The sequence below is a fragment of the Phlebotomus papatasi genome, chromosome 3 (genome assembly GCF_024763615.1).
Source record: "Phlebotomus papatasi isolate M1 chromosome 3, Ppap_2.1, whole genome shotgun sequence".
NCBI lineage: Eukaryota > Metazoa > Arthropoda > Insecta > Diptera > Psychodidae > Phlebotomus > Phlebotomus papatasi.
Window position 1 is genome coordinate 7879180 of NC_077224.1, and position 21529 is coordinate 7900708.

General features: G+C 34.0%; 1 protein-coding gene across 1 annotated transcript in view; it reads left to right on the top strand.

The window, feature by feature from the left end:
- The window catches only part of LOC129806616 (protein wingless), a 45514-nt gene that overhangs the window by 15725 nt on the left and 8260 nt on the right, over nt 1–21529 (top strand). The window contains exons 2-3 of the mRNA XM_055855336.1: nt 624–886; nt 17708–17970. Of these exons, the coding sequence (XP_055711311.1) occupies nt 624–886; nt 17708–17970 (526 nt within the window). The remainder of the gene's footprint in view (nt 1–623; nt 887–17707; nt 17971–21529) is intronic.

Sequence of the window (21529 nt, forward strand, 5' to 3'; positions counted from 1 at the left end):
AATCATTAAAGATATCTTCTCAAATATTCGTTGGAAGCAATCTTTGAAACAGTACAAGATATACAAAAATCAAATGTCAATGCTGACTTAATGTTTCTAGTTAAGGAGCAATTTTCGACACACAGTTTCTTTTCTATCATTCAGATCATATTGATTAGGGCCTTTAGCCTTAAGTGTGTCCAGGAGGGGAATTCTGTAACGCTCTGGCAATGCCATATGACAAATTGGGTTCGAATCTTAGGAAAGATTTTTCGAAAATGCGATTCTGTAGCCGTGATGTTGTCATTTCTGTCATTTTAGTTAAACAAATCCACCAAGACGTACTGTATTTTCGTAAAATCCTCAAGTAAAGGGATTTCATTAAAAATTCTATGAATTGCATTTTCGAACTCATATGATATGACAAAAAGGCTCGAATGGCATTGTCAGGTTTCGAACTTACGCATGACAATGCCACGATTATTACAGAATTCCCCTACAGGGCATTAGTCTCCCTTTTACCCTGTGTCGATCGACGTAGTTGTTACAACTATTGGTACCCCTGTAAAATTCAAATTAACTGTTTCCAAAAAAAAAAATATTATTCAAAATTTAACATTGGTATTCTTTGTATTTCTTTTCAGGGGCATTGCCAAAGTTGGTGAACCCAACAACCTCTCCCCTCTAAACTCCAAGATCCTGTATATGGATCCTGCGATACACTCCACCCTGCGCCGAAAACAGAGGCGTCTGGTGAGAGAGAATCCAGGAGTCCTGGGAGCCCTGGTGCGTGGTGCAAACATGGCCATTGCCGAGTGTCAGCATCAATTCCGACATCGACGGTGGAATTGTTCAACGCGAAACTTCCTCCGTGGGAAGAATCTGTTCGGAAAGATTGTGGACCGAGGTAAGGAATTTCGTTTCCTAATTGATTCTCATGTGTTCTTTGGTGTGAATATTTGGCATTCTCAGAAGGTTTCTCAACCCTTTTCTTGTGGCATATTCCCCAACTGAATCTCCCTGGGGATTCGGGAATTTGGACTTTACCATTATCATTTTGTTGATGGTGTTTTTGTGCATTTGAAGTGACTGGGAATTGGGGTGAATGGGTAAATTGGAAATGTGTGACATGACCATTTGCATAATTATGACCGCGTCAACAGTGTAATATCGTGGTGAGCGACAAAAAGGTGGTTGCGAGGTAGAAAACAAACCAAGAACATGGTTTTTATTTTGTTAACAAAAGAGATTATTGCGAGTAGCACGCGACAGACATTGTTCCCATCTCTTACCATTTTATCCATCATTAGCATTCTAAACCACCCTTGAGTCCACATTGCCCCTTTTTTATCCCACTTTCCTCAATGGACGGATTTTTTTTGCCTATTTAAACTCTTCCCTTCATCTCCATTTTCACCCCGTGTTTATGGCTCGTCCATATCAAATATTGTCACAAGTAATGAAGAGGGAGATGAATTTAAATAACTCGTTGAGGGAAATGTACACATAGGACTCCATCTCAAATGATTGCTACACAAATAAATACGATGGTTTTGTGAGTGATTGAAGAAAGGATTGTTTTTCCAAAGGACACTCACTATTGACACATCACTTGAAGATGAATAAAAAACTACCACTCTTGGAGAAGGTGATGTTTTAAGTGGACTTTGAGAGAATTTTTGGTCGCTCTTCATGACAAAATTCACTAAAATAACATCGTCGAGAAGAATGTTTTGAGGATTTGTAATCCTCCTTTATTAATTTTCAAATAGTGAAGAAATAAAGGGAGAGAGGTAGACCGTGCTGTTAAGGGAGGAGATCACGTAATAAACATAAATTTTAATGTTAAAAAAATAGCTCCTTAATATGCTGTCTAATACTCGTCATAATACGAGCTTCAAATCTAAGGTTTAGCAATATGGCTTAAATTATTTAAATTCTTATTTCAACATGTTCTGAAAAACTATGACCTAGGATTGGATATTGAGGATAAATGATCGATTATAATCTGAAATACCAATCATTTTGCTTGCTACATAGGATTTTGAGACGACTGTCTTCAGACTAGACGTTTAGCCCAGTTCCCGAAGGTCTCAAAATCTTAAATGGTGATCAATTTTATCGCTTTTTTAAAGAACCTAATAGGTTTTTCATTTTTAATAATCCAATCCTATGTTAAGTTTTGCTAAAAAATCATGATTAATAAAAAAAATACAGCAGTTAAGCCGAAAAGCCTTAGGTTTAAAGCCTAGGTTATAGGTAAGCCTTAGGTTTAAAGCCAGTATACCGGAAACTAGTCTAAACCTTTAGTCTGATGAATGCTTAACGGTTACTGAAAATAAATTCTTTATAATATTTTTTTACAAACACTATTTATTTATAAAGTGTGACAATCTAAGAAAAGTAGTTTCCAATTAGTATTGAAATCAAGATAGAGAATGTAGAAAAATATTATCAAAATCGGCGCGATTTTGATAATCGGTTTAACCGTCGTGAACGTTTTTTCTTAACCGTATAGAAAATTGATTATACGATTCTATGTATTTTGTACATAACTATTACACATTGTGTAATATCGCAGAAATTTAATATAAAATGTGTAGATATTACACAAATGTGAAGCAGTACAGGAAACTCACACATTTATGTAAATTTGCAATGAAAGGTTTGGTAAAAACATTCAATGGTGTTTCATTGTTTACGTAGACGCTAAATGCCTAAAATTTAGGCATTAATAAGTTTTATTACCTCTAAACATCACTATTACTTTTTAAATATCTTACTATTATTTCTTTCTAATTAAATATATCAATATCATGAATTGTTATAAAACCTTGATATTTATAGATTGCAATAACAAAAAGCTCCCAATTAAATATCAAAATCAACTTGACATTTACACCAAAAATATCAACAATGCCTAAAAGAACTACAACACTTCAGTACTTAAAATGAAATCCATATTTTGTAATGTTTAAATTTTAATTTAGTTAATTAAGTTGACAACCGATTTAGGCATAATCCATATTCTATTTTTAGCCACACAATTAGTACTTAATGGATTAGCTAATTTTAATACCCAAACAATTTTTCATTTGGACAAAAAACCCTCCTAAATCAATCACATTGTTTGCTAACCGCCTCCGGGAAATCAATGATGAAAAGATCACTTCTTCCAACACACAAAGTAAGAATTACCGTCAATCTATATGGTAGTCAGTGAATAATGTTTGATTTTCGGTTAGCATTTTCTTTCAAGTTCCTCCAGCCGATCATTTGCGGAAGTTATTTGGTGTGCAACTGCAAGAGATCCAATTGTATGTAATTGAAAAAGTACACCATGATCGCGCCAATTCCTCAAGAGAAAACCTCTATGGTCAGATAAGATTCCACAATTGTAGGGTAAAAAGACGCCAGAGCAAGAGACTTTAGTCATTCTAAACAGCAATTATTATCGTGTTTTCCGTCGCGGATCTTGAGGAGAAAATCCATTAAAGGAAGATCGAGCACAGAGACAAGACACCGAGATCACTTGAAGAAAATATTCAATCAACACGGAAGGAATTCTTAAAAGCCATCTCTTCTAAATAAAAAAAAAACCTAACCAGAGGAGCAAATGGGAAGGAGAGACAGAAAATTTCTGATAGCAAAAAACATGTAAATTGAATCTGTGACTATCGCTGAGAAAAATCAACAAATCACTCGCGTTTGTGTTTCAAAAGAAAAAGGTCCTGCTTTTTTTTGTTGGGAAGGGGATTCCTAAGCACCCCAATTTTACAATTAATCCCTCAACTGTGATCATTTGCGATATGGAATCTGGTGAGGACAATTGTAGGGTATTTGCAGACATCCGATAATATCATCCAGATTGCATAATAGCTGAGTTGAGTGAATAATAAACATCTGTCAACGACATTGGACAATAAACTGAAGATTTCACTAAATTAGGGCGAAGCAGAGGAATTATACTTTGTAATTCACTCTGTTTTCGAGGAGGGAAAGTCATGAGGATATTTAAAATAAATGAACGCAAACTTTTCTTCGCGTTTTTCTTTTGGAAATTTTAACTAAAATTACGGTAATAAATATGTAATTATACAGGGATAAGAAAGTAAAACCTAATGCGTTCAGGATAGGATAGTTAAAACTTTAAAGATCGTAGTACCAACGTTAGGGATGCTTTGGTCGTAATGGCTTCGGCACACCTTTTAGATCAGGAAAATTTCATGAAGTCGAAAATCGAATCCCTCTCTTTCTCACGTGTTTTGCATATGACTGTCTCATTCTTTCGCATACCAAATTCGATTGAGCTAAATTGAATTTGGACTGATGTTTAAAAGAAGAAGAAGAGTGCGAGAGAATGAGATAGACAAGACATAAGCAAAGCATGTGAGAAAGAAAATGATTCGAATTTCGACTTCATAAAATTTTCCTGATCTAAAAGGTGTGCCGGAGCTATAAAAAACAATTTTCATAACCGAATATCAACTATCTTGACCCCTGATGAATAATTCCTAAAAAAGGGAAAAGATTATTATTAAAAAGGAAAGATTCCTGTCTTTCTCCAGAAGTGATCTGGGGACTCCTCGACATCTAAGCAAGTACTCGACCAATGAAGTTAAGACCGACTGTGCTATAAAACATGATTCATTTTTTTAGTTTAATGTTAAAAAACTAAATTTTTTAAATTGAAAAATTTTCGTTTTTCTAAAAGATAATTTTTATTAAACTTTAGTGAAACTTTGCAAAATTCTTTAATTTTCATCGGTATTCTATCAATTAAAGGACTATTGATTTTTCTATTCGGGGTTAGCTAATTAATTAATTATTCATTTGCCAAATTTTAATATTAATTAATGTTAATTGAATAATAATTGCTCAATAAGACAATCTTTTTATTCTGAAAAATTCAAAATTCTGGAATTTTTGAGCGAATTTTCTAAAAGGAATTCTTATTAATCTCTAGTGAAATGTTGTTAAAACTGGAATAATTTATTCTAATTCTAATTTTATCAATTAATAATTTTTTTTTATTTTTAAGTTGCCAAATAAAACTTTTTGAAGTTCAAAGTTCAAAAATTTTGAAGCGTATTTTTTCGATAACTCTCATTCAAGTTCTATCGATTAATAAACTATTAATTTTTCTAAACTAGCAAAATATTTTAGTTTTTCCCACAATGTGTTATTTTCACTTAGAATTTCCAAAAAAATATACTTGCGGGAGTATTTTTTTTTGAGGATTTTGCTTTTCCCGCTTTTCCTAATTTTCTCCTCAACTTTGAAGTATAGAAAATTTAAAGTTCTAAGTCAGTTATTTATGATCAAAGTGAAAGGTTTCCTTTTCTGAGTTAAAGAACAATGGTGTTTCACATACAGTTTTTAATATTTTTAAGGGCTTAAAATGGCCACGCAATCAGCTCTAAAATTTAAAAATAAATATTAAGGAAGATTGACATTTCCATTTCAATTTCGTTATTGTGAAAGTATATACGTTTTAGCATAGAGCATTAAAGAAACCTGATACTTTAAAATTAAAAATTTGATCAAATAAATAAAGTCCGTTTTAAAGATTTAACGTTTTAAGATTATATCTCGGAATTGTGGAGTTTGTTCTTCGGATTATCAAAATGTTCTGACATATTGTTATAAGTTATTTGCACTATTTTCTTTTGTTTATATTTTCTTGGCAAAACCATGGAATTTTTATCCGTTTTACACTCTTGTTTTAACCTTTCAAAAGAATATCTTGCGTTTTTTTTAACGTGGGTTGGATATTTCATTCGGATATGGCAATGGCCTTCAGTTATTATTTTTTACTTTTTTCACGGTCATACGATGAAAAGGCTTTAGAATCTGTTTAGGTTTCCAGTGCTTCTGAATTAAAAAGATTCTTATTTTATACTTTTATTTCAAAACTTATAGATTATTTTTGTTTTTTTTTTAAATTTTGTTTTAATGTTCGAAATTAATCGAATGAAGCTGCTAGCAAAATCTTTTCAATGAGTATCAAAAATTGTACTCTAGGCAGAATTTTGAAGTTTCTTCCTATAGATCAAAAGACTTCCTTCAAAACAGCGATTTTTAACGAAAATCGTTCCCATTCCCAATGTTTAGAGGCCTTATCGTATAGAAGAGCCAACGTTTTATTAGGATCTATTTTAAACCTTTTTTGTCAACAGGAGGATACATAATTTGTGATGCCGGTCAAAATCCTAAACGCCGAAATCCGAAAAGTCAAAATCCCGAAAAGCCACAATAAAATCTCACATGGCTCGAAATTCCGAGAGTCATGATGTCTTGGGATTTTAGGAATTTTAGCTTTTCGGGATTTTAACTCATTCAGAATTTAGTTTTTCGGGTTTTGACCCATTCGGGATTTTGGTGTTCAGGATTTTGGCTTTCGCGATTTTGACCGGGAACCCTTCTTATTTGATAATGGAAATATAGCATTTTTGTCATTATTTAATCTCTAACAGGTTAAGAAATTTGCTCTCCTTCCAGATTTTGTGTTGGATTTTTAAAATTTTGGCACATTGAATTCGTGAATTTGTTTTTCTGTATTTTATTTTTCTCATGGAATGGAAATGCTTAAAACGATGGCAGCTAAACTCCCGAAAACCAAAATTCCGAATGCCAAAATCCCGAAAGCCAAAATCCCGAATGTTCAAAATCCTGAGAGGGATGAAATTATAAGTAATGCTTACAAATCGGCACTATCAAAAATTTTTGATCCTATCACCCTCTTCTTCGAAATTTCTATTTTTGAAATACTTTGACCAATTTTCTTAGATGGTTTTCGATGTTGCATGTTATTTGTAGGTCTCTTTAGCCAAATGACGTGCTTTACTTGATTTTTTCTCATGTTGAGGTTCTAAAATAGCGCTTCCCGCTTAACTTAATTGTTAGTAAAACATTTTTTGAGTTGCGATATTTGTCGGTATTGTAACTGGGTATTGTTAACAGATGACTATACTCCAAAAAAATATGATTTCCCTCATGTGTGTAGACTACATATATCGCTACTGCCCTATATTTGTAAAAATTCACAAATTAGCTGAGGACACAATATGTAGTTGACTTATTGTGGGGGTTCTCCTTAAACTCGATAACGTTATCTCTAACCATTTGACCTCTAGATAGATCAATTGACATAGAGATCGCCAAACTGAAAAGCATATATATCTTCAAATCTGGCTAAATGGTAACTTAAAGAGGATCCATAGGGAAGATTTCCTGAGCTCTATGGGTTCCCAAATGGCAAAAAAGATGTGATAGTTATAGAAGTAAAAGAAAAACGGCAAGAGAGTAGGAAAAAGATGCTGTTTACTGGAGTGAACAATGAGTCCATTGAAATGTTATTGTGGCATGTCGTTCTTGTTTGTTTTTCTAAAATGTCTCTTGTGTGCAGCAACGTCGAAAAATATCGAAATAATCACTCGGTGTCAGAAAATGTGAATCGTGTCGCATTTAGTAACAGGGGAGAAACACTATTTTACATAAATACGCTAAATTGCGCACATATTGAACTTGAGGTGAAAAAAGCTCTCTGGTTTGATTGTGTGTGAAAATTGGCTAAAAACTGCTGTACGATGCCAATGAGGTATGTAATCAAAAGGGAACGGGGGGAGAGAAGGGGTTAAAAAGTGCGATAGCTGTGAGAAATATCGCTGATGAATGGTAATTCATACGCTATGTGCAGATTGTTCTTTTACCAAGAGGAAGAGGATCTGGCAAAAAAAGGTTCCATGATGAATTAATGGGTTATTATATTGTACATGAGCATTGAGGAGGTTCTTCCACTACAAATTGTCATTCATTGGGATTTTTGTACACTTCTGCCAATTGTGTACAATTTACCTTCTTTCGCTCGTGTTTTACCTGCCATCAGCACCGGGCGCAAGAAAACCAATTCTACCGCGTGCTGTATGAGAATATAGCAATATCAACTAAATAATAAACTATTAAGTTGAAAGGTTGGAGGAACGCAAAAAAAAAAAAACGGTAAAGAGTATGGCCATTTGAAATTATACAGCGATTATCTTACCATGAAAGAATAATTGACAGTAATAGTTTAAACGACTAATAGCGCGTAATTACAATAATTTACATGGAAGCAGTATGTTATTTATTGACTTACGAGACTCTATTTTATTTTATTATGCACATACTTTCCGTATACACCAAGAGTGTCGATTAAAGAGGCCAAGAGATGCTGAGGACTTTTTTTTTTAGTTCCAAATTGACTTAAGATGTGTGTGTTTATGCCTGCAGAATTGCACCTGATGATTTTTCATCTCCAGGTGCTCACGAGCAAGTGATTTTAGCCACCTTCAATGATGAATCACATTAAGATTTTATTTAATGGGTAATTTCTCAGGAGTTTGCAGAGGGGTTTTCCATAAAATATTCTTTAATTTTTGAAAAATTTTAGATTTAAATTTTGAAGGATAAACAGATTTTAGTAAAATTGGAATAGATCTTCGGTTTAATAAGCAATTGTTGTATCTGTTACGATTATGCACAGAATATAGCCAAATTGCTCATTAAAGATAGGGCAAAATGGGGTAATTTAGGAGCATTTCCATTTCGGAATTTTGAAATTTCCTCAGAACGGTAAAAGAAAATAAAAACAAGAATAAATCTTGAGTTAAAGGCTTGCATTTCTTCGTGGTAAAATCGTGAGAAAATCTTAAAATTTCGAATAAGAAATGATTCCGAATTATCCCATTTTACCCTTTGAAGTTCTAAGTTTTACTTTTAAGGTTTTACTTTGATCTGACAATAATAATCTTTTAGAATTTCAGACTGACCTTAAAGGTTTTCGATGTTTTTTAAATTGTTTGATTTTGAAAACGGGTTTTACTTCTCTGAAACGGTGTTAAATCTGGAGGTTTAATTTGGTTTACGAAGTTCCTGAATTTCTAAATAACAACGGAATCTTTCAATAATAAAACAGTACAAAGAATTAATTATTGTTCTTATTCAATTATTCAAAGTTAATATTCCAAATTATCGTACCAAAAAACTCGCTCATATTGAAATTATAAAAAGTTAAGCTATGTAGTTAAACTTCAGAACCTAAGGCCGTATTATTTCTTAACGGATTAGGTTCTTGTACAAATTTTTATTTGAAAAATTGCGAAAGAAGAATAAAAATTGACTAAAACTCCAAATTTACTCTGTCTGATCATCTAAAATAATTAGACCGTGAAATTTTGTATAAGGGATCACTCAAGTATCATACACTATGAGTAAGAGTTTAGGATCAGGGATTAAAGATTCTTGCATAATTTTCTATGCAATATTTTTTACCGCCAAATCTTATAGGATATTCTCCAGGATCGGTCTAAGTCTATTAGGGCCTTAAGAGTCTGTAAATTGATTGCATTTTCTTGTTATTGTCAAGTAAAGAAAATTAATGTTTCCAACATACCTTTTAGGTCAGAAAAAATCACAAAATAGAAATTGTCTTTCTTTTCTTTTCCAAGAGTTTTTCGTACATCTTTTCTACTCCACACTTGATCAATCTTCTTCTTGTTTTGAACGTCACAACAATATCAATTCGGTTTATTCTAATTTTAAGTGCGACGGAACGGGATAGACATATGCAAAACGTTTGAGGGAGAAGGGAGTGTGAATTTTTACTTCACGAAATTTTCCTGATCTAAAAACAGTTACAGTTTTAGATTTATTCCCTTCTAAGCTATTATGTAGCGTTTCAGGAAAATATTTCCCTTTCCTCGGGCCTATAAATTATCAAAACTAAAGTTAGTTTTGAATTAGTTATACCGGAGGACCAAGAAATTCATCCTCAAAACCTTGTATAGAGCTTAGAAAGGAATAAATCTAAACTAGTTCAAAAAACGTGTTTCAACTCTTTATTAATTTATAAGTGGCCAAAGCTTAAAAAAAAGTCACTTAAAAGTATATATTTAAAATGTATTTTAAGATCTTATACTAAACATTAAAAATTTAGAATAGTCAAGGTTGATTCTTGCAGCCTCTAGGTAATGTTACTAAATTACCTCAACCTACCCTACTTCCTTAAAAATTTTTGATTTTTTTCTCTAAACAAAATTGCGATGTATTGGTTTTGAATGACAAAATGAAGATCTCTAGAATACGATCTAAAAGGAAATTCGAAAAATCTTTTTTTGATTCAAATTAAAAATGAAATATTGATTGATTGATTTGTTTATTGTCATCTCTGTTTTTTGTTCCATCCCCCATGCGACCATCGCTGTCTTAGCGTCGATTCCAAGCGCCTGGCAAGTTGGCCTCTTTATATGGTGCTATTTGAAACCAATTCCTAAATTGATCTCGGACTCAGCACACAGTGCTCCAAGGAAAAAATTTATTTAAACAAAAATTTAGTATATTTATCCCTCCACACGGAAAGGTATCTTATAATACGGAAAAACTTCTCACTTTTTTAATATTTAGCATAACGATCAGGAGTGCAGAAAAATTCCCATACGCATTTGTATGTAAAAGTAAGAAATTGGCTTCAACTTTGAAGGTCACTCGCCGCGGACTTGGTCGATTCCAACCACAACGAATTTTTATTAAGACCAAAATTTGCCTTCTTGATCCTATAAACTTCTAAATTTTATCTTCTTAATTTGAAAATAACAAATAAAATTAAAAAAAATATCATGAATATAAGTAAAGTCATTGTTAGATTTTTTTCTAAAGTAAATGTAGGGTAAGTGTGCCAAATTTCGGCATAGTTCCATAAAAGCTTCGAAGTCCTAAGTTTGAAATGCAATATTTTTAATTCATATTGATATTTTTTGTTACTTCCTTTTCGGAAAGGTTGTGTGGAACCTTGAAAACTAGTTTATAATCTTTGTTTTCTTTAAATCACTGACTAAAATATTGAAAAATTAATAATAATATGGACATTGCTTTACACATATCATTTAGACTTAAAGTTTTTCTAGGAAAGATCAATCTAGTATACTACACAGTGCTAAGATCGTGAATATAATCTTTAATTCCTATACTATGATGAAAAAGAAATCTCTAAAGTAAGTTTTTTCTATTTAAAATTAGAGTATCTGTAATAAATTCTGGCATAGCTGAATGCAAACGACAAAGTCTCAAATTTAAAAGATTTAATTTTTTTGGTACTTCTTTTTAAGAAGTGTTTTTTAAAACTTTCTAGATAGTTTATCGTCTTTGTATTCTCTAACATCATTCATTATACATTTTAAAATGAATAAAAATATTGACATAGCATAGCTTTGGGTAATATTTCGGACACCTTGATTCTCATAGTTTTCGCCCTTCCGGTATTCTTCCAAAATCTTTTCCACATTTTTTTGGCATTCTATAACCTCTAGAATACGCAAAAACTAAAAATTCATGGAAATTTGACGAATAGCAGAAGTTGCCGAAATTGCATACTGGCCGAAATTTGGTACAGTTACCCTATATTTCAAATTTAAAAGATGCGTTCAAAGTTATACCTAGAAAATCTTATTTTTAGTTTTGTCTTGGGTTTTTCTTATGCCTTTAAAGCTCTAAGAAAATAGAGAACTAGAAACAGTGGCGGCCAAAATAATAGAATCACTTTGCAAAGCTTATATTTTTTTACCTTTTTTTTTATTTTTTATCCCAATTTAATGATATAATTCTGAAGTAGGAATCTTCAAATTACTAAAATCGTGGAATATGGGTTGTTTTAGCCGCCAGAGGTCTCTATTTTTCATAGAATACGTCAATAATGAAATTCAGTTCGGCTAAAAAAATTGGAAAAGTGTCATTTATGGTTTCTAAATATGGCTTTATTTAAACTTATTCGATGTATAGACCACATTTTTTAATTTAAATGAAAGTGGTCCTATCGTGTTGTTCAAACCATATTTCACTATTGATCTATTCTGTGAAAAAGAGAGACTTCTAGCAGCCTAAACAATACTTATTTGACGAAAGGTAATTATTTGAACATTTCTATATCAAAATTATTTCAACGAATTGGAATAAATAAAAATGCTAAAGGTATAATAGTGGTCTTTGCGGAGCTAATTCTATTATTTTGGCCGCCACTGTATATGAGATAAAAATTAATTCATATTTTTTATCAGTGTAATTTGGAATGTTAATAATTGGACGGTATGTGTCTCAGCTAAAAGTGTGATTTTTTGGTAATTCAACAAGTTTTAGCCTAAATTTCAGTATTCTTTTCAATTTCTTTATATGAATTTTTAAGTATTTTTGACCAATTGTTATCATAGCAATCCTTCCAAGGATTAAGTGATAAATCTTGTCCTGTTTCTTTGGTATCCTTCACACCATTGACTCCCTGAATTGATGAACCCCTTTTGGGTGGTCACATTCTTGCATGTTTGGTGAGTTTCTTTTGACTTCTGTTGGCCTCTCGCGTATATTTGTCATCATCAATCAAAATAAACCTACGATTGATAGTTTTCTCTCATTCAGTAGATGGGTTTTTGGGCAAAAGAGGCCATGGCAGAACCGAATGAGGAAGATACAAGTGCACAGAGTAATTCGTCACAATTTTGTTCGTTTTTTTTTTTTTAAAGAGGCTCTTGATCATATTTAAACATTTATGAGCACCATGGGTGTGAAGAAAAAAAAAGGAATCCATTTCCAGTAGTCCATAAATTGTTCATGCTGGTGCTGAATTCGATGTCACCGGGGGATGAGGAAGCTTCTGTCAGCTTCTGGGGAGAAGAGTGAATGGAATCTGTCACAGTCAGGGGTGATCATTCATTGGCGAAAAACTCTATTCCCATCCTTGTCAACCTTGAGGGGAAATTTGTTCCACTAATTGAGCAAAATTTCACTGTTCAAATTTACACACCCTAATGACGAGGTATTGAGTGTTAATTTCACGCGGAGATATTCGTTGAACGAAAAGAAAAGACATAGATATTTTTCATTTAAAATTCTTTCACACTTTTTTTCTGCTCTTCCCTCAGCTGGCATCTTCAATTTTATGACCGAGAGACAAGAAAAAAAATCATTGTTAGCACAAGAAATGATAGAAAATTTCTAAGAAATACAATTGAGACATGTTTCCCTTCCGTGAATTATTTGTTTTCTCTTCGTGATATTCATGTGATAAAGACAATAACTTAAATATTGGAGTGGTTCGAAGAATACACACGGGACATTGTATGTACAACTCCTTCATGACCTCAAATGTCTCCCAAGTCTGTACTCAGAGAAATTCTTTGATAGTACGAGGGTAAGATATGGTAATTAGGAATCATATTTTGGTATATTGAGCTTCTCTCACTGTTTCAGATGGTCTAAGAACTGTAAAACTGAAAGGAAATTCCAAAGTTCCAAATTAGACATGAGTTACAAAATAGACCTAAGTTTGAATTTTATGTGTAACTATTAGACATAGAAGTGTTATTATAAGTTGTGAAGCTACCCCGGTTTAGTATCTCTGCAGAATAGTAGAATACGAATTCGGACACAAAGCAAATGCACTTAGCGAGATTGTTAATCTAACCGTCATCGATGGGTTAAAGTAAACCCCGTAAGTGTTGAGATTAACCATGCACAGGATGTAATCTGTAAAGGAGAGCCTGCATGTTTAAGACACGGGTAGTTTGAGACGCGATGGACTATTTATTCGATTATTTAAATAAATGTAACAAAAAGACTAATCGAATTTCTTCAGTAAAGCCTATATTAGTGAGTATTTAATTAAGATTTGTCTGATCGGCTTAAACCTTTATAGGTTCTGCTGCATCCAGGCCACTTATTTGGGCCCATTATTCACTCCCCATTACTCCATTCTATCTTAACCCCCAAGGCGGTCCTCCAGCTCCGTATCTCGGCTTTTGTAATCAGAGAATTTGATCAGCCTTAGTTGGATCAGTTGCAGTGAATGTGTATTTGTATCGCCAGATCTCTTTATGCCGAACTTGTTCGCATACCAGCCTCTCTTGTTAGGCGGTTCATTGTCAGTGCATTAGGTATTGCCTTTTTCATCCATTCACTGGACTAATTCGATGCGATTGCTGAAAAATCTGCAGCTGCCGAGTTTCGAACCCGACACCTCACAGTAATAGAGACACTACTCTACCAACTGATCCACTGAGGCTCTACTAGTGAGTATATTAAGCGCTACGCAAAATTTCAAGATAATTTCTTGAGTCACGTGTTAATGATGCCTAAAGTCAAAACATAAAAAGGTGCCTCGAACATGCAGGATCTCCCTTATTTCTTGAAAGCAGGAAAAACACAGACATTTTCAACAAAAAGAATAATTCGGCAAGAGTTCTGGAAGATAGGCAAAACCTGAGTAGAGTTTTTGAAACCCCGTATAGACCGTATTTCCATCATTTTGCAAGTCATCTCAAATTCTGAGAATATTGACTCTAAAAAATTCAGAGGGTTTACTTTTGAAATTAAGAATTGTTTGTTAATAAATATCCATGGTACCCGATGTCTCCAACTGGAAAAGTTATTATTGAAAATGCATTAGTATCTATTGGGCAAATCGGTGTTGAGAGTAACCATATAAGTGGTTAAATTAACACGGAAATATTCTATAGGTCAGGTATCTGACGGATTATATTGGATTCAGATCTTCCGGTGTTCGTCAGGGGTAGCTTATTCCTCAATTAAAAACTCAAAATTAAAAAGCTTCGGAGTAAAATTTTGAGTTTTTAATTGAGAAAAAAGCTGCCCCTGATGAACACCGAAAGATCTGAATCCTTAACCCTTTAAGGACGATTGGGTCACCCGTGACCCAAAAATGAAATTTTTCCTATGGCCTTCTAAAGCTGTATTTTGCTCTAAAGTTAGAAAAAATTATTTTTTCTGACCCTCGATTTTTGACCCTCTCGTCCTTAAAGGGTTAACACGGATCGTACAATTGTTCGCAGTTCAGCTCGATCTTGTCAAAACTGTTCTAGAATTTTGCTCTAACTTCTTCGATATATCGTCGATATATCATCGATATATTTGTTGTTTGCAACAGAAGCAACAATTCAGCAAGAATTGTGGAAGGAAATGGGACTTATTGTTGATAAGTCTAATCCTAGGTTTGGCCACACAAATGATGGAAATACAGCTCGTAGTTTTTTTTGACAATCTGTCGGTTTGATCAGCAATTGTGCTAACTCCGTTTGCTTTGTGTTTGCATTCGTCGCAAACGCCGTGCAGTGATACGTCGCTTACAACGAATACTGACACAAAGCAAATGAAGTTAGCACAGTTGCTGATCCAACTGACGATTCCCGACTAATTTTAGAAGTCACCGCCGTAGATTTCGGAATTACTAAACCGTATTGCCATCATTCTGCAAGTAATTTGAAGCTCTGAGCGGCTTAAAAGAATTCGAAGATTATGGTTTTGTAACTGAGAGTTGTAAGTTAATAAATACCCATGGTACCCGATGTCTCAAATGTACCATCCATTAGAGATGACCCACAATAAGATAGCAAAGTTCGTTGGGACTATAGAGTAGGGATACTTTAGTTCAGTTTAGTCTCACCAATTCGTATTTGTTTCCAACAGTAGGGGGTTCCGGAAGTCGTCGGGAAACTAACAATCACTCTGGGAAACACATCAACTGTCTCCAGAGCCTTCGGCTCGGTGTCCAAGCCTTTATCAATGGTCAAGTCTTGTAAATTTTTCCCTCTGAGACTCGTTCAGGAAGAATTAACAAGACTTAAACCACTTACGAAGGCTTGGAGACCCAGCCGAAAGCTCTGGAGATAGTTGATATGTTTCCCTTAGTGATTGTTAGTTTCCCAACGACTTCCGGAACTCCCTACTGTTGTTTGCATTTCACGTCGGTTTATTCCGATAATTATTTGTTTCCACTCTGTTATAGTTTTAAATTTTATTTTTCCGGTCCATTCTTCCGTGGTACAATCTATTCTACAGATAAAACAGTATGAGATAAGAAACTTGGGGATTTCCGAAAGAATTATGAAAAGAATTGATTGTTTTGTCACAGGATGGTAATTTCAAATTCTGTCTCTTTTAAGTCGGGTACAAATGATAAACCTACGGGTCTCACGGGATACGTCATAATCTTACAGAGAGATAGAGGAACCAGGGGTACCCAAGGGGCCCGAGAATTCCACGAGGCACCCGAAGGAAATGGCTGGGACTCGTAAAATCAATAGATTGTTGTCAATCCAGTTACCGTACCATTCAACTGTCTATTTAAGAAAAATGCTTGATCTTGTAAATCAGGTTATCCCCTTAAATAGTCAACTGGAAAATTGATTTGTAGGTGAATAAATGCAATAATATTTTCCTCAAGATAATTGGTAAATACAGAAAGTAATTTTTAAAAATCTGTTTTATTACGGGAGGGGATCCGTCTCGCAAACTTGATGATCCGAACTGCAGTGGCGATTAAGAGCTTATTTTCAGGGGGTAAACAAGTTTGCCACTCACGGTTCACTTTGGGTGTCGATCAGAGCGATCATGTAGACTGATTGCGCGATCAGCGTGATTCTGGAGACTTATTGCGCAATCAGCGCGATTATGAAGGCTGATCGTAGCAATCAGTGCAAACTGTGAGATTTTAGAGACTGATCGACGCGATCTGCCGATCTGTCACTCACGGTTCATTCGCTGGCTATACTTGTTCACCTCCTGCATATCTTACTTTAAACTTCGATCATCTAAGTTGATTGAGGTATGAAGAATTCTTTTTTTGAGCATTTTTTTAATGTTGCTGTATATATTTTTTAATTCTTAGCATCTGATCATTAATTGCACAAATACAAGGTATTTTGAAATCCTAAAACTCTTTGGAAAATCACAACTTAGTTAAAACATCGTTTACGGTATAAAACGAATTAGATGAAATTGTAGTTCGTCGAAACTGGAATTAAGGCTATTTAAACATTATAAAACAATTGAGTTTTAAAGGTCAAGAGGTCAAAGAATCTATTGAAAACAAAATTTTGAATTTGGTGTTGTACTAACACTTATCATGTGTAACAGGTAACACTCACTTTTTTTTCAGTGTACCATAGAAAATATCACGATTTGCTTGATGAAGAAAATCCCACTGAAATCTTCTGTAATTGCCGGATTTCCGGCAAAATATCCACCCCCTAAGACTGAAAGGGTCTTACAGCCAAAATGGTCAAAAGACACGCAATTTGAGCCCTCAAGGGGATGTGTTATTGTCTTAAATTGCCAAAAAATGCCAATGAATTGAAAATAGAGACAAGAAATTACCATGTTAAGGGGCGTTTTTTGGGCGTCTTTCGTTGGTAAGCAAACAAGTAACAAAAGACATCAATGCCCTAAATGTTGGAATTTTATGACGCATGGAATGGATGAGGAAACTCTTGAAAAGCAGCAAATAGCAATTGATGGTTAGACAATGGAGGGTTTTGTGTAATTTAATTGGACATCGTTCTCATTTTTTTTCTGTACTTCACATCTTTCCAACGAATGTTTAATTCATGAGGTGGATTTTGAAAATGAATTAAGATCTTTCTTTTGCGATGGACGAGAAGTTTCCATCTACTGTGTCAACAATGAAATTTTTGTCATCAATAGTGAATTGGTCTATCTTGCATGTGAATTCATTCATCATTCATCTCAAGGCGAGGTCCATTGATGTCGATTTGTGGATTGTTCAATTGTCAATTTTTCTGCAAAGACATATCCTTCGGTCTTATGCATTGTCCCTCATCCTCTAAAAGTGGTCGGGGTGTTCAATGGGTATCTCATTCACATGCCATTCCTTTTATTTTCCTGGCAGGTTGCCGAGAGACGGCCTTCATCTATGCCATCACGAGTGCCGCGGTGACACATTCGATTGCTAAGGCGTGCAGTGAGGGTACAATTGAGTCCTGCACGTGTGACTACAGTCATCAGTCCAAGGTACCCGTCTGGGAATGGGGCGGATGCTCAGACAACATCGGATTTGGCATCAAATTCGCAAGGGAGTTTGTCGATACGGGCGAAAGGGGGAGGAATTTCCGCGAGAAGATGAATCTGCACAACAATGAGGCTGGAAGAGCGGTAAGTCGTTTAATTAACGGACAAGTTTTGAATTTTGAATTTTTGATACCTCAATTTAAAATGTAGCTCGTTATTTGTTAAATATTTGCTATGAGAATTACTCAAAACCATGGGCTGCAGCAGACTGGGTAGTATTTGACAAAAAATGATCAGTAGTGCCTTCTGCACACCTTTTAGATCGGTAAATTTCGGACTCAAACTTGGACTGAACTAAATTTAATTTGGTGTGATGTTCAAAAGAAGAAGAAGAGTGCGAAAGAGCAGGACAAACATACGCAGATCTTTAGAGAAAGAAAGGGATGTGAATTTCGACTTTACAAAATTTTCCTGATCTAAAAGGTGTGGAGACATAAAAACGAAATTTGATCAGTAGCTAAAATCAATATTGTAAATTGTTAATTCATAAAAATAGTGAAAAATTACAAGCAAAGCGAGAAGGAATTAGATTAGGAAAATTTTATAAAATCAAAGTGTTTTGTTCTTTCGTATTCAAATCGAAATTGGATTTAATCAAGAAGAATGTGATAAGCAACGTATTTGGGAAAAGCTAAAGTTTAACTCACTTTAGAAGGGCATTTTCTCCCAAAAAAGCATCTTTATTGTTTTAAAATGTTTCTTCTTGAAATGCATGAGCTTTCCGAAAAGTCAAAAATCATTAAATTTGGATTAAAAATGGATTTATGATAAATTATTGAAGTAAACGTTGTACAAAATTAATACCAAAAACTTTCAAATTTCCAACTAATCAAAATCGGTTTAGCATTGAATTTTTTAGTGAATTTTTCAAAATAAAATTTTCCATAAAAGCTTTCAAAGCTCTAATCTAAATAGTAAAATGGAACACTCTTAAAAACCTTAAGAGCTTCTACGGGAATTGGAAGGTAAAATTTTCATTACAAGCCTTATAAAGGTGCATTAAAAGATTTACCAAAGTCTTGGTTCTGCAAGGCAGCTGTTTTTCTTCTTGGGATGCTTGCTAGACAACATTTCACGATAGAACAATAATCCTGATAAGGGAATTCAATATCTAATGCCCAGCGCACAATAACTTTTGTTTGTGAACATGTTTTCTAAATTTACCATGAGAGTGAGCGAGATGACTAGATCTAGATCTCACTCACTCTCATTGAAATGTCAAAAACATGTTTACAAAACAAAAGTTATTGTGCGTTGGACATAAAATTTTAAAAAGGTTATTTAAGCAACGAGTAACTCGAAAAATAGTAATAGTATTTAAGTTCGAAATATTTCGAAATAAAATGAGATCCTACGTTTTTCTATTTTAGCCAGGACACACTTAGGGAACTCATAAGAGCGAGTGGAGGAAATTTATCTCGGTTTATTTGCTGGTTTATTTATCTAAGATTTGTTTTTATTTCGATATTTTTCTTCAATTTAATTCCCCAGAGGTATTATCCGTCCTTCTGGAGCCCGTTTCCACGATGAAGTATTAGAACACCTGATTTATTTCAATGTTTTCCAAATTTTTGGAATAATAGAGTACGAATGATTTTATAATTTTAAAACATGTTTATCTTATCAGTTAGATAAGTGGAATATATTTATTTCAGTTTTGACAATATTTTTAGGATTTATTTTTTCCATTCAAGAGTAGACTTTGAAAAATTCGAAAATCTCTTTGAAAAGCCAAAAAATACGTTCTTACTCTTGATAATTCCGCAAGGTGGCTGAAGTGATCCTTTTCGAATTTCTAAATGCTCAAGTGTCAAAATGTGTAGGTCTTTACTTTGTTGTGAGGAAAAACACAAAACAATGACGTTTACTGCTCCTGTTGTATTATTTTATCACTCCATAATCACTGAGTCTTACCATCCACAAGTAGATCTTGAAAAATTCGAAGATCTATTTGAAAAGCCAAAGGAGAGATATTCTTACTTCTTGATAATTTCGCAAGGTGACTGTGGTACATCATGTTTGAATTTCGAAATGCTCAAGTGTCAAAATGAGTAGGTCTTCACATTATTGTGAGGAACACAATAGAACAACGACGCTTATTGTTTTTGTCCTGTTATTTTTTCACTCCAAAAGCACTAAGTAACTTTTTTGCCTTAGTGTCTGCGTTCGTTGGAAAGGTCTTGCAATTTCCTATAAAACTGAACTGGTTCTAATCGGTTCTGAACCGATAATGAACCGATTCATAGCCGATAACTAATTTTTATCTGAAAATCAATTCTATTACTTTTAAAATTATTCTGGGAATCTTTTGAGTGATTGCATCTAAATCTCGAGTTCGAGCATTTCGCAAAGCCTGGGACGCTTTCCCAACCCTTTAGTGTGATATTAGGTGAGATTCTTAACAATCTCACCTACTTTTGATACATTTTCCCCACATTGTTCGAAAATTTAGTATGAAAATTCGAAATTGAATTTTTCGAACGTCAACGACTTTTTGTGCAAATTAAGTTCCATTTACCTTTTATTGTGTACAATATTGGAGAATCAAATTCCACTTGAGTTTACGTCCATTAAGTCAAATCCTTGGTAAAGTAATAAAATCTATGATGATTTATAAATAACCATAAAATGCTATTGCTACATCTTCTATAAGCTAAAACACACTTAATGGGTTATACCCAGCAACGATAGAGTTCCCTGTTCGACATGCCGCGACGGTGGCAGCCTCCCAATTGTTCAGAAAGTGGTGGACATCAAAGAGAACTATTGCTTCAACCGCGTTCGCATTTTCCCAGCCCGTAAGGATTTACATTGGACCGAACCCTGTTCCGAAAGCGTTTGCTGAACGGTATTCAAACAGGGAACTTTCATTGCTGGGTAACTACAATTTTCGAAATACACATTGTAGTGCATTTAGAAATTCCCCCGTATACAGGGACGACTTTTAGGATACAATATCCAAAGGATATATAAAACAGGTTGGTGTACTTGCTATATGGTTGGAAACTCCCGTAATTAATTGAGTGGAAACAGTTGAAAAATAAATAGTAATTATTCTACTGAATATCTCTTAGGAATTTCTTCTGTATCTCTATCAGATTCATTGGATCATCGTTCCCCTTCTGGGTTAAATTTTTAATTGCTAACTACCTTTAATTTTATCTAAGAAACCAACCATTTGGGGGAGATTTCTCGAGACTCACAGAATTTCGAAATGCATAGTGGAGTGCATTTCGAAATTCCCCTGTATATACAAAATGACTTTTAGGAAATAATATCCAAGGAGTACTTAAAACGGGTTGGTGTTCTTGCTGTATGGTTGGAAACTCCCATAATTGATTGAGTGGAAACGGATGACAAATAGTAGCAATTATTCTATCGAATATGTCTTAATTATTTCCTCTGTACCTCTATCAGATCCATCAGATCATTGTTCCCCTTCGGGGTTGTATTTTTAATTGCTCTCTAGATCTAGAGTACTTATTCTAATTATATGACGATTCTTTGCCTTATTTTTCTTTTGTTGCCAAGATCACACAGCTAATTTAATGGTCTTCTTGGGAGAATAAGTCGACAGAGGATGATGTTGAGAGTGCTTCTTGAACAATTCACATGAGTGTCTCTTAATTAGAATTCAAATGGT